General features: G+C 33.6%; 2 protein-coding genes and 1 non-coding gene across 3 annotated transcripts; all 3 read right to left on the bottom strand.

Moving 5' to 3' along the window:
• Nucleotides 1-946: 946 nt before the first annotated feature.
• On the bottom strand, nucleotides 947-3980 carry LOC140787550 (COBRA-like protein 4). Its single transcript, XM_073136530.1, has 6 exons — nucleotides 3656-3980; nucleotides 3473-3552; nucleotides 2534-2990; nucleotides 2288-2432; nucleotides 1935-2212; nucleotides 947-1384 (listed from the first exon to the last, which is right to left on the bottom strand). Exons 1-6 carry the CDS (start codon nucleotides 3726-3728, stop codon nucleotides 1098-1100), a joined length of 1320 nt encoding a protein of 439 aa, XP_072992631.1. The 5' UTR covers nucleotides 3729-3980; the 3' UTR covers nucleotides 947-1097.
• A 1882-nt stretch (nucleotides 3981-5862) lies between these two features.
• On the bottom strand, nucleotides 5863-5934 carry TRNAD-GUC (transfer RNA aspartic acid (anticodon GUC)). The gene has a single exon. It is a non-coding gene; the product is annotated as a tRNA-Asp (tRNA).
• A 1398-nt stretch (nucleotides 5935-7332) lies between these two features.
• On the bottom strand, nucleotides 7333-8273 carry LOC140787081 (uncharacterized). The gene has a single exon (XM_073135834.1). It carries the CDS (start codon nucleotides 8208-8210, stop codon nucleotides 7542-7544), a length of 669 nt encoding a protein of 222 aa, XP_072991935.1. The 5' UTR covers nucleotides 8211-8273; the 3' UTR covers nucleotides 7333-7541.
• Nucleotides 8274-14442: the final 6169 nt, after the last annotated feature.

Genomic DNA, 14442 nt, shown 5'->3' with positions numbered 1-14442 from the left:
GGACTTCGGAGGAGGGCCGCCGATCGTCTGCCACGTTGATGTAGGAATAACGCTCAAACTTTTACTTGGCAGCCTTCAATTGCTTCTTATACTGAGAGTTGTTTTGAATTCCTGCAATCTAACTTGGAGTCTACCAGCTCCTTTGAAGGAATTTGGTAAAGTGGAAATAAATGGGGAGCAGGAACATTCCATACCTTTTTTAACCAGTCTCCACTTTCTGTAGTCTGCCTACATGGAAGGAAACAAAATAATTTAAGAGGGAGGGGGGTAAATAGAAAAGTTCTTGTTTTTTTTTGCTGAAAACACCCTCAATTTTGGAAATTCTAAATCTAACGGTGGGATTTACATTCATTCTCAATTTAAAATGGGCCAATTGTTTTTCTCTCTCAGAGTATTTTAAGTTAGATTCACTATTGATTAGAATGGAAACAGATCCAGTTATACCTTCTATTTTAGTATTGATAGTAAGAGGCAGGTTTATGCTTATTTCTTGAATGACTTTGTCCAAGTGAATGCATCCTAGGGGTGGTTTAATTACTATTCTTTCATATCCATCTTCCAAATGATATTTTATTATTTCTAAGTAAAAAAAAATTAGGCAAATTACAATTTAACCCCCTATAGTTTGTTTGGCTTGATGCAATGTTTTCCCCTGTGTATCAAGCTTGAGCATTTATAATTATTAGATTTTTCATTAAAAATTAGTTTATTGGCATTAATATTAGTAAGTTACTAGATGACTACTTATTAAGTTAAAATAAGACTAAAAGATAAGAGGATAAATTGTAATTTATCCAATTTTTCTTTCCTTCTGATCATCTCATAGGCACAACTCCATTCTTTAGTTGCCTATCAAACTACATCTAATTCTCTTGCTACATATTCTCAGTAGAATTGCACAAGCTCTCACAAACACAATCATATGTAAGACACTTGCTCAAGGAAATTAACCAATGCCCAAACTTCTCTTTGCCTATATATATATATATATATATATATATATAAAGAGTTCAACAAATATGAATTCTATCTACAACATCCAAAATTTAATCATGAAAACTTGCATACAAATCTCTTTCTCTCTCTTTCTTTAATTCTTACACCATTAGGAGTAGCAAGAACACTGCACTTGTGAGTGAACTTAGCATGGATAGAGTCCTCAGGACTGGAGCAGAGTTTGGAAGGTAAGGGTATGAGTCTGGCGGTGGTAGCTTGCACTCATCGCCATTGAAGTAGACCTTGCGAGGGAATGCCCATCCTTGCTTGAAGGTGAAGGTGTCCTTGTCCTTCCGCAGGAGGATCTCCGACTGCACGTTACCGTAAGGCCCAGCCTCCATGAGCAGGTCGTTGTAGAATTTCAAGCCGGAGAACATGCCGGTGTCATCTGTTAGGGTATGCTGTAAGTGCCAAAGTTTTTTTTTATCTCGTACATTATGAACATTGTGTTGAGTATCGTATGTGTAGATGTAGTCTCACATTAAAAGGAGAGGAAAAGTATAAGGATTTACATAGATAATTAGGCTTTCACCTAATAGCTTAAGTTTTAAGTTGACTTTAATTCTAAGATTTTGTATCAATCCATGTTTCTGTTGTCTCCTATCAAGTGTAACAGAGATGTGAGTTAAATTGAAGACCAGTTTAGGTTCGGATATGCAAGCTCGATTATACTTAATGGAACAAGCATCCTAGTTCATGACAAGTGGATTGATCGGGATGACTCAAGAAGAGCAATTGATAGCATTGAAGAATCGAACTTTTAAGACCGATGGGTGATCAGAAGTAGTAGATTGGACTCGAACAATAGCACAGTTTCTAATCATAGGCCGGATAAGATTAAATAATTTGACCAACCCTCCTATTCATTCAATCAAAAGGAATTAATACGTTTTGCGATATAAACAAATTAAGCAGTAAAGGAAGGAAGGAAGGCTTACTTATGGCCTGGTAGGGGACGAGGGGTTTGTAATCAAAGCTGAAGACCTCAGTGACATTGTTGAGATTTGGGTGCTGAGCAACCAACGTCCACTGCGTGTAGTTCAAGCGGTAGTTGAAGTTGGTAATGGCGATCTTAGCTCTCCAGTAGTCCTTGTAGTTGATCTTCACATGCCAATGCACTCGGATGGGGCACATGTGATGGGTGCACTGTAACAATGGCGCATTGTCCTTCCTCGGTGTGTTTATGCCACTGGATGTCAGCAGCTTTGAGTCACTCCTGCATGCATTTGCATTTACTTTAGATATATATGTATTATTAAAGTATAGAGATGAGAGAGTTGTGTATATATACTTGATGCAGTTCTTGTTATGGCAGCCACAGGAGCAAGAGGGGCAAGGAGTGATGGTGCTGTTGTAGAAGGATGAGAATGAGACACAGCAGGTTGGATTCTTGGACGCCAGGAACTGTGAATAGGTGCAGGTTACGTTCCATGTCACTGCACAACAAGCATATCAGATGTGTTAAGACAAAAGAAACATTGGCCGTAATCACCGTATTGTAACGTTGAGATAGAGTCAGTCTAATGGAAAAACTTACTCAACGCTTGCGTTTTCCGGCGCCTGTCCGGCGTAAAGTAGGTCGTCGACGGCACGATCTTCGCCGGCCCGCAAGTGTACCCCGGCCCGGGCCCTAACAGAGTAAAATTCTTGGGTAATTTGACCGTCTTGTTCGACGTGCCGGCGAGGCCGACGCTGACCTGGAAGGACGAGACGGCGGCGGCCGGGTCCTGGCCGTAGGACGCAATCACCCCTCCTTTGCAGCAGTTTGCAATCTGCTGGTTGTAAGGGACTCCTGGTAGCAAATCTACCACAGTTGGGGTCTTTTTGCAGCAGTGAGGTACGTTTCCTTTGAATTTGGAGCAGTCTCCTTGCTCTGTTGTCTGAGCTCCTACCATGGACCAGATCACCTCCTTCTTCGCCCAACTCCACCCTAAAGTCCACCCAGGGCTCATGATGTGCCGGTACATTTGGAAATTGTTCATTGTCACCACAGCCTTAGAGAGGAGAGCAGAGGAGATTGATTAATTAGTTCAATTTAGTGTCTTCTAACATTTATTTTTTTTGAGAAATCTATAACTTATACAGTATATTTTCTTTTTGTTATTATTGCCTTATTGGTATTCAATTATTTATTATTCCACTCCTGTGTTTTATTTTTATTGTCTCAAGAACACTCTACTTGAAAATATCCCTCGCTGAAATTGTTCGCTAATAAAGATTTTCATTGAGGAAAATTTGCAGAAAAAGTTTTTCTCTAATACTTAATCTTATTGTTGATTATTTGTTTTTACGTTACGACGACAACAGAGAGAATTTGAAAGAAAGAATTCAAGATCCTTAAAATTCTACATGTATAACACTTACCAAAGCAATTTTCTCGTATTCTTTTTTATTATTCTAGAATATAAAAGTTAACCGAGATTGATCATAAAGCATGAGAATTGAGAAACCAAAACAATGAGAACAAACTACTTACAACATATCCATCAGGTGTCCATGAAACTACATCCCATTTTATGGTAATATTTCCATTTGGGTCTAGGGGATCATATGCCACTGAATTCACAAACAAAACATCAAAAATAAGCACCAAATAAAACCCTATATCTTAATATCATGCAGTTGAATAGAGTGTGAAGCAAATAAATCTCTTGCAAACCTGCACAAGAGAACATCATAGCAATTGCAAGGATCAAAGCCAACATGGTGGATTCCAATTTGCCCATCTCCATCCTTTGCCTTCACTGCTGGTGATGCAAAGGCCTAAAAAGTGACCAGGAGAAGAGGAAGAAGGTGATGAGTTTTAAAGGAGGACAAGGTATCCATCTCCTCTTGTAGTAAATTTTCCATGGAAGTGATGGATCACCAAATTGGTTGGTTAGGTGATTCAGAGGAATTCATATCATTTTTTTTTTCTTCTTCTTCTTCTCCTTCTCTCCTTTTCTTCTATTTTAATTCCTCTGTTCTGAAGCAATGTGTTTGGTGAGTGGGAGGAAAGGGACGCGGGAGATTTGAAATGTGCCTATCAACGGTCATCTGGTCTGGGAAAGGGACCGTTAAGCAGCCCAACTATAATTTAAATATCACATGCTAATAAATTAAAAAAAGGTGCCAAATATTTGATTATTTGCTTGAGAGTATAAAGAAACATTCCAGATATTAATATTAATGACCTTGCATAATCCAACATCAGGATTTTTTTTGTATTTTTTAACAATGAAACCTTCTTTCATTTCAGAAAGAAATTAAAATAAAAGCCTCTATTTTCGCCCAAAATCTGATCTAATTGGACGCCGACGAAGAAACTCGCCTTGATCCTTGTAAACTTTAAGCAAATAATTAGGAATGAGTCTTTTTAATCATCTAAGCACTATCTTAGAATGATAAAAAGATAAAATATTGTTCACATAATATAACAAGTCGTGGAAGAAAATTGTTGAGTTTATCCTACAATCTCTGCAAATTTCGATTAAGTGTAGAGTTACATACAAATTTTTCTATAATAAAATAATTTTGCAGTTTAGTTGTCATAATTATCGGCACTTCATTGTCCAAAGAAATTTATAAGGAACGTATAATTTCTTGGAGGATGACTCTTTTGATTCATTTTATTCATGTGAATATAATACTTATAAGGAGTAGGTATTAAGTAAAGAGTCTCTGTCTGAAGAGCACTCGCCAACAGAATTAAGACGAAAAAAAGGACTCGAATTGACTAAACTAGGATGCTCTTTATACTTTAAAAAGGATTTAGAAAGCATCCGAATCGAATATGGAAGTCCATGTTCAAACATAGCCTGATGGAATAAGAGCAGTGATGTTTAGTAGAAACCTCACTAGTTCATATGTCGTTTAATTACCATTAGAGATAATTGAAAGGTTTAATCATATCTACATCCTCTAAACTATCGCTCATTTTTTATTCTCCTATAGTTAGATCTAAATATACTTCATCCTTATAATTACATTTAAACTGACATTATTAGCTTTTCAGATATTTAAATTTATGAATAATTAGATAAGATTTCTAATGTATCTAATATTTTTGTCATCTAAAATCCGATCGATATATTAGAAATCATGTGATCAATAATAATCATTTACAATGTCAGAAATGATAAGATATAATTAACTCTAATATATATATATATATATATATATAATAGTCATAGTTGCAGAATAGGCTATGCAATGAATATATTTTATGAAGTCGGTGACGTTTTATGAAGTCGGTGATGTTGCGGAGTTATGAGAAGGATTAGACGTTAGAAGTCGGCAGGGAAGTTGCGTGCAAGGTATCAAAGTATCAAAGTCGGCAGGATTAGACATATCCTCTGTGGGTTGGTTGCAGACTTACTTGTCAAGTATCAAAGTATGAAGCTTTTCTCTTTCTTCCCCATTTTGGAAGACTTCAACACCTTACCAAAGTTTGAGAAAGACTTCACCATTATTGAGTTCTTGGCTTGTATCCGAAGGGGAAGAGGAAGGGGGGGCAATTATTATCATACATCCCATTAACATTTCATTCGTATCATTTTACATATAGATTATTAATATTTTATTAAATTTTGATACCAAATGGTCTAATTGTTGTTTGAGTAAAAATAAATTTTATATCCATATTTTTAAGATGATTATATATTTAAAGGGATGTGGATTGTTTTAAATTTCAAAAATAGAATATAGTGAGTAAATTTAATGAAAATGAGAAGGGTAATTTTGATGTTTTAATATTTATTATGTTGGCAAAATATATTCTCATAATTTTTAATTTATTTTTAGACTTGGTTTATTAAGTTTAAATGGAAAAATGAAAAAATAAAATAAAATAAGAGGGGCAGTAATTTATCCACAAAAATAGAAAATCGCCGTTGCCGGGGATCGAACCCGGGTCGTCCGCGTGACAGGCGGAAATACTCACCACTATACTACAACGACTTTATATATTTATTTAAATATTATTACATTTTGAACTGTATTATAAATAAAGTTCTAGTCTTTTCACTATAATAAATTAACCCTTTATTTGTTAAAAGAATACCAAACAACAGCAGGATGTAAATTTAACTTAACAACTCCAAATAAGAACTCCTAGATGGAATAAAAAGTGAAATATTTTATCAAATAATATTTTTATTTGAATTCTACAAATCACATTCTATATTTTATGACTTACACTCTGTCTTTCGGTATTTTGTAACCAGATCACTTATTTTTTTTATAATTTTTATTTAATATCATGATGTTATTTTAACTAATTAATATTAATCAAATTACTAAAATAACCTCACATCTCTACCCTCATTGCCACCGCCTTCCCTCCTCTTCTCTCCTCTTCCTCCTACTCTTCTTCTTCTCTTCCCCCTCATCCTCTTATACTAATTCCACAAGAAAGATGTGAGAGAATGAGAGGATGAAGAATACATGAATAATCTAAGTATTTTATAAAATATTTAGTATATTATAATAAAATATTTATTTGATGGTACCTCACGTTAATCCTGAGTGTTAAACAAAAATTATAAAAAAAATTAAAAGAGCAGATTATAAAATCCTTAGAGATTTTTTGAGAAGTAATATCATAGTCCTCAATCATTTGTCGTGTGAATAGTAATTTTGTGGCTTTAATTTAGGTCGTTTCTATTTGAAATCAATGTTCTGATTTATTTCTAGACTGTTCTGAAGACTTGATTAAGCTTTATAGTAAAGCTAATCTAATGGTAGAGTTAAATTATATATGTCTATCAAAATATGGAAACAAAGTTAATGTTTGGATTCCCCACACAAAGAGTACTTCTTTTCCAAATAGATTTTTCATCAATATATTTTACAACTAAATATTTATTTATTCATATTTTAGTTAAGTCTTGTATAAGATAAAATACTCGACAAGTTATGCACAAATTTTATCATAGGCAGAGAGGTGTGATGAAGTTATGCGTGTTCTCTAAACAAAATTTTTATTATAATTAACATACTTATTCATAGTTTAGTAATTAAATATTATTTTTTGTATAAATTTATTCAAGGTAATTATAAGTTTTACAACCAAAGAATAAAATTTGAGTAAAATTATAGGCCAACAAAAATAAAAGATAAAAGATCTATTTATAAATAATAAAGAGATACAACTTTATGTGTAATATAGTCAATTATATAATGTGTGAAGGGTGTAAAAGACCTACAGATAGATAGATATACTCTTTCTCACACACGCGCCCAGACTCAAAAAGATATTTCCATTTTATGTGGCTACAAATATTACAACCAAATCTTAAACTAGCCAAATAAATGTATATCCAAATAAGAGAAGGAACACTTTATTGCACAAGAGAGAGAGAGAGAGAGAGAGAGAGAGAGAGAGAGAGAGAGAGAGAGAGAGAGAGAGAGAGAGGGAAAAAGAGCACAAGCTTATTCAAAACAGAAGCTACTTCTGTCTTATTTGCAAACAATTTTCTTAGTATTTGAACAATAAAGAGTCACAACCATGCATTCACTAGCTAGCAATGCTTGCACAATAAGAGCTATTTGCAGAATAAGAGCCATTACCTTAACTTTGTTGTTCCATAAACTGGAAGATCACTTGACAAATTCTTCAAGTCATAGCTCTTTAGCTCAAAAAGATCAGAGCTTGAATCACTACTCCCACCATCGTCCTCCTCCTCCTCCTCCTCCTCTTCATCACCATTCCAATCATTTCCCACATACCTAATTCCCTCAACTCTTCTGTGACTCAAGAACGCATCTCTTGTCCTAACTTCATGATCCTCTGTTTCCTTTGGTTGAGTAGTGAAGATAGACTTTGATTTCTTTTTAGAAGTCTTCTGATGGAATAAAGAGCTGAGAAAGCTAGCCAACCTACCACCTGGAGATTTGTTAGGTGACATCTTACCCTTGGTTGACTCTTGGGCTTGCATGGATCTCTTCATGGCTATCTCCAACCTTCTCTTATCTTCATCTTCTTCTCGCTGCTTCATGCTTGTTTGGAAGGCAATTCCACCAAGGAGGCCGACGCAGACGACGCCATCGGAGAAGTACCTCGCCGCCTCGAAGACGTCAAGCTCACCGGATCCCCGCCGGCGGCGAGGCGGGTTCGAGGAGGGATGGGTGCAGTTTGTGTGTCTGATGGCAGACATGGACAATGGATGCATGTTGCAGCAGTGCTGCATGGGATGTGGAGATGCTTCTTGTAGGGTAGTTAATAGGGTGGTCATGGGATGATGGGCATTGATGGAGAGCAGTGGAGACCACTAGACCAGTGGACGTACGGTGGGGGAGAGGGGGGGGAGGGAGGAGGGAGTTGTATTTGGTTTTGGACTTAATGCTATCTAAATGTTGCCCTACTTTATACTAGTGAAAAATAATTAAATAAATAAATAGTGTGGAAAGAGATATTGGAATTTTGTCACCTTTTCCTACCATAGGATCATGATCTTGGTTTGAGAGAGCCCGGGGTCTTTAATGTATTTGACATCCTGCCTTTTAATGTATTTAAGCTTTAATATCCATAGATGGAGGCCTATGTTTTATCAAATATTATTCTAAGAATATCATTCGGAAAGATAGCATAAAAGGAGAATATTTCATTAATTAGATAAACTATAGGTTGGTAAGATTGGGTATAACTTGGATATAGCTTGGATACGGTTAAATATAGCTTGGGTGATGATATTTTTATAATTTTTTTTTAATATAGTTAATTTAACCTAGGGAAATTTATTTACCAGATCAAATATCATAGTATTTTCTATGCATAATTGACAAAATGTAGGGCTCGATTTACCGATATCAAAAATAGAGAGTGTAAACAGTTTCCCTATTACTAATAACCCTTATATTTATAATTCAAATCTTGCATTTTGATTTTAATACATCAAAAACAATCAGTTAATTTTATTACTTTTGAAAATAACAAACTAAAATACTCCTTATTGTACCTTGAATATTAGTAGCTCTAAAATATTTACTTTTTTCTTTTCTATTAGATGAGTTTTTAGGCCAAAGATCACAAAAATAACCCATTATATGGTATTTTTACTGGTATTTCAGTGATTGAGACATCTAGTTATCCTACGTTGAGAGGTCAGGACTTCTGCTCTCCTTTCTCCTTGACAACAATTTATAATTTAGATGCACAAACAAACCTATAATGCGATAAAATCTAAGAAAACTGAATAGTATGTTTACTTGAGTTCACACAAGCAAACAAATTTTCATGATGCTTGGATGTCTACTATGGGATAGAACAATGAGTTTGTTCAACTCTAAATGTCAGATGATGTGAGAAAGGTGGCTCCACTCTTGTCTAAAGCTGAATGGGTATTGCATGTAAGCAGACAAAGTTGGAAAACAATTCACAAGTTTTGGGTACAAGATTCTGCAAACTTAGACAGAGATTTGATAGGATGTACAAGAGAGTCAAGAGATGCAATAGAGGAAAGCTTCTCTGTAGATTGAAGGAGAGGATGGAGAAAGGCAATGGCTTTTGAAGACAGTGTCAATTTCAGGTGATTCCTTTGAGATATTTTGGGAGCTAAATGGCCTTAGGCTGCCAGTAACTATCCATTATTTTCTTTCCTTTTTTCCTTTCAATTATTTTGTATGACAATGATATATATATATATATATATATATATATATATATATATATATATATATATATATATATATATATATATTTATATAATTATCCAAATACGAGTCCCGGATTTATATGAAAATTTGGAAATCATTTGCTAATTACGAGGGAAGAAATTTTTATATAATTTATTTTTCAACTTTGAAATATACATCATTAAACTGGAAATCAAAAAAACTTTTACCGGTACTTAGCAAGCATACTTTAAATTTCATATAAGTCGCTGATGAGTTAGATGCGTAAAATAATTAGCGGCAAATCTAAATTAGTTAAAATTTATATACATTGCTGACTCATTTACATTTAAAAGTCCTCGTGTCCCAATCAATAGTTTTACTGAAGTTACACAATTTACATAGTTTCATTTTTAAATTTTGAAATATATTAGACATATAAAAAATAGAAATTTGGCCAAAGTTTGTTCAAAAACTCTCTCTATATGTATATTCTTAGGCAAAAGGTTTCATTACCCTCTCAAATAGCCAATGTTACTCCAATTATTTAACATGGGATCACATGATATAGAACCAGACCAAAATATGTGATGTTTGATTCAGATTTAGAAACAAAAGGATCAGAGAGAGGAGATTTTTCAATTCTATTTTTATGAAAAGCCAGTAGGCTTGCAATTCCATTCATTCTAATAAGATTTTATAAGCTTGATATACGACTCCTATAGGAAACTAAAGAGAAGGGACGTAGAAGAACAAAATGGTCTAGTAGTAATCGTAACCATCTCCGATGTCTTACGGTCGGAATGGAGGAAGATTGACGCAGTGAGGGGATCAAGGATGATAGAAACGATGAGGGTAGCATGCGTGATAGAGCGAGCGAAGCTAGGGGAGGAGGAGGAGGAGGAAGTCTCCGACTGCTGAGATTAGCTGAAGATGAGCCACAGGAGGTGCACAAAGTGGTGGAGCCGAGACTCCACCTTCGATGGCACCACCTTGTGGACCTGGCCACTACTGACATCGAATGGAGGAGATAGATGGTTAGGACGCCGACGATGATGCTAAGTCGCAACAATATAAATGGTGAGTTGATGGTGCCGGCAATGAGGTGGAATGAGAAAAAGAAAGAGGAGGAGAGATTATGGTAGAGAAGAGGGGGAGAGAGAGGAGATAGAGAAGGGAGATATTATATCAAGAAAAAAATTGAAAGAAAAAACCTCTCCCCTTTTCTAGCTCATGTTATATTACTACATACAAAGAGACGGCGCCGACTTCTAGACCAAATCGTTTCAAGGGTCGATTATGTTGTAGATTACGGCGACGACTTCTTTATGGTCATTATTAAGTCAGGGCTGGCCCAATACAGAAGGCCTCCCAATAAACTTAGGCCCCAACTCCCAAATTTCTATGTGACTTTTAATAGACAAAGCCTAATTAAGCTATCTCAACTACAATAAATAGTTATGATAAAATAAAATGTAATTTGATACCTCCTTTTCACTTATAATTTTTATATTACACGTGGCTTAATTAAAACTAACTAATCTCTATAACAAAACGGTAATCTAAATAGAGACATTAAGTTTACCTCTTAAAAGATACCAAAAATATATTTATCTTTATTTTTCTCTTTTACTCACCTAAAATAACACTACAAAATTCAAAATTCTTCGAGAACATTGTTCTTAAGGGTATTCTAGAAAATTTGAATGGTATGCGTCTCCTAGAGATATTTCTGTTTCACATAGATGAATAGATAATAATTTAGAATTAAGTGTAATTAGTCGAAGCAAAGTAAGGGTGTTATATAAAACTTTCAAATAAAAGAGAGTGAAATTATAAATAATTCAACTACGGAAGTTCCTCATAAAATCACTAAAATATAGGGTGTTGTTTTGACATCTCTCCTATCCATTCTCTTTATTCATCTCTGGTTAGATTAGATGTTGTATGTATGCCTCTTCTAGTCAAGACACTGCCGATATAATTTTTGACGCATGCCTTTTTTCTGACTCCATATTAACTCGTCGGTCAATTGTAGCAGATTTTAATTTTTTAAAAGCCGTCATCGTCGCTTTGTCGATTCACACAAAGGAATCCTTCTCAAAAGGGTCGACGTGTGGTGCTGCAATTTTTCTATATTCAACAATAAATCTACGGTAGTAACCCATTAAGCCAAGAAACTCACGTAGCTCGTGAACAGTCTTCGGAATTGACGAATCAATTATGCTCGTAAAAACTTAAGTTGTTAGAGAATAATAAAATTTTAAAGATAGCAAGGTGTGGTCTGAGTCATGATGCAACCTTATCTATTGTGGTGGGACATTGTATGATGGTGGGTGAAGTTGCGTGTAATGTATTTGTATATGTAGTCCAATCCCTAAAGCATTCTCTTAAATGTTGTTATCCATGAGATAAAGATTGATGCGGCAAAAATGATTTAGCACCACTCCAAATTAATGTTGTTTTGGTGTCAGATGCCTTCAATCTTTTTCTTTCCATCTAGTCCCTTTCCTTTTCTCCCACCTTTTAATTGGGCAGCTTTAGCAAGACATGTAACATATATGTCATATATTCTCCTTAATTCCCTCAATTTATGGCCTCTCTTAGTTTGTTTTTCTTTCTTTCTTTTTCTCGTCAGAGTCTCATGGAGAGATAAAGATAGGTTACAAAAGTGCCAAGCTAAGTATATATATATATATATATATATATATATATATTTCTCAAACTAAATTTTGGATTTGGTGGAGGGAGAGAGAATCTAAAATTTTAAGAACAAAACTTCAATAACACAAGATGCTATCTTTAGTAGAAAAAGTTTAGATCTTTTATATTCTCTTCCCAGTAGTACAATGCATTAGTATTCTCAAGCTCACTTTTGAATTTGCCGTAGAGAGAGATCTGAGACATCTTTTACTTTAGGAATAAGATTAATTTTAGAATATATATATCTCTTTATTATTTTTAAAATAATATTTTTATTTTAGAAATAACTATTTTTGTGTTAATTAATATTATGGAATAAATATGTAATAATTATTTTTGATGTGATTTTAAGTGAAGAAAAAGATGAAAAAAATGTGTTAGTAATTTTTTTATAAATTTATCATAAATACATTTTGATTTGATATAAATTAGGTTGATGGGATAGATATCAATCGTAAATCAGTAATTGAGTTAGTATGTGTTACAAAATATAATTTTGATGAATAGTATTTTTATTCTAGAATAAAATTGTTATGATATTTAGCTATTATTTTAGAATAAAAAGTTATATTGTGAAAAAAAAAAAAATTATTCCTAAAATGAATGGAGCTAAATATATGTTAGAACGAAACTTAAAGAACAAGATGGTATCCTAGTAGCAAAACATTGATACTTGAAAGTCTCAACCTTGATCTTAAATTTCTGTTCCCAATAGTGTGCACTAGAGAGTTTATATAGGACTTGCAAACAGATGTAAAATTTATAGGGCATGTAGTATGTATAATATAGTAAAATGTGTATAAAGTCGCATCGAGTATGTTTTATAATTATTTAAGAGAGAGAATTCTGAGTATAACTCATTACTGAGAGGGATCTTAAGTTAAGAATTGCACTAAGAAAATCTTTACTTTATTATTTTACTTTATGCAAGAGTATGTAGATCAGCAATTTCTACCAAGGAACTAATAGAAGTCCTTTTTTTTTAAAAAAAAATTAATACTTCTGGTACATCACTAGATAGAGGAAAGTACAAGTAATTGTCAGAATAATGGTGGTTGGCTTGCTTTGATATTGCACTCCCTGCTATTTTCTTTAATTAGTTCATCATGTCTCCACAAAAAAAAAGAAGGAAGAATAAGAAGATAACAAAAGGACTACTTATCCTAATATAATAGCTCTTATACCCAATTGTGCATGCTCTTTGCATTATATGCACTACTAGGAATACCTCCTTCTGAAAGGAACTTTTGGGGGAAGCTTATCTTATCCTAGCAATATCTAATAGAAAGTCCCCAAAAGATTACATGCAAGTCAAAGAAATAGTTTGCCAATGCGAAACAAGGTGCACAACTATTTCACATCTAATTCTCAATATCAAGGAAATTGATGAAAATCACTCTATATTTTTTACTTTTATTATCTATTATCACACTGTTATTTATCATTCGATCCATTTACTTTTATTATTGCAAAAAGTACACTACCATTTAAATTATCTATATATACATAATAATTATAACATCAACAATATTATTATTCACTATATAGACAACTTAATCAAAGGTATTTTAGGTGACTTAGTTTTTTATTGACGAATGTAATAGAGTATTCTTAATTTTGTCATTGTTAGGTTAAATTTAACTTACAGTATTTTTGAGATAATAAAAATAAAATACAGAGATTAGATAATAATAAAAGATTGAGTTTTTTTTAATATAAATTTGCCTATATACATATATATGTATTGTGTTGTCTGTCTCTTGATAGTGTTTGACCAGCTACCCCACCAAGTACCATTTCTCAACTGGTCAATCAATCAACAGTGGGAAAATTAAATGTGTATGGAAATATCTACTTGGACTATTAATAAAGTTTTTGTGGACTCCTCTACTAACTATTAAATGTTGTCCCCAAAGGCATCACCAAACATGGCCACAAGTCTTTGACAATGATGCACATTTATTAAAAATCATCCCCAATTAAGGGCACAAGAAGTTAATGAAAAAACCAACAAGTATCATGATTTGCATGAACTCTGAAGTTTGTTAAATTAGTTCCTAATCTGTACTGGTTTAGATAGTAGTTAATTTATATTACTTAGTAGATATATATATTACTGTTTGTATATATATATATTCTTTGGAGACAAAA

This window comes from Typha latifolia, chromosome 4 (genome assembly GCF_019914945.1).
Source record: "Typha latifolia isolate L0001 chromosome 4, TyphaL0001v2, whole genome shotgun sequence".
NCBI classification, from domain to species: Eukaryota; Viridiplantae; Streptophyta; class Magnoliopsida; order Poales; family Typhaceae; genus Typha; species Typha latifolia.
This window is presented reverse-complemented; position numbering and strand designations above follow the sequence as displayed.

Coding starts and splice junctions, on each gene's coding strand:
- LOC140787550 (XM_073136530.1), bottom strand. CDS start 3,728: ATGGAGATGGGCAAATTGGAATCCACCATGTTGGCTTTGATCCTTGCA. Junction 2,213..2,287: donor CATAACAAGAACTGCATCAA/GTATATATACAC, acceptor AAATGCATGCAG/GAGTGACTCAAAGCTGCTGA. Junction 1,385..1,934: donor CGTCCCCTACCAGGCCATAA/GTAAGCCTTCCT, acceptor ATACCCTAACAG/ATGACACCGGCATGTTCTCC.
- LOC140787081 (XM_073135834.1), bottom strand. CDS start 8,210: ATGACCACCCTATTAACTACCCTACAAGAAGCATCTCCACATCCCATG.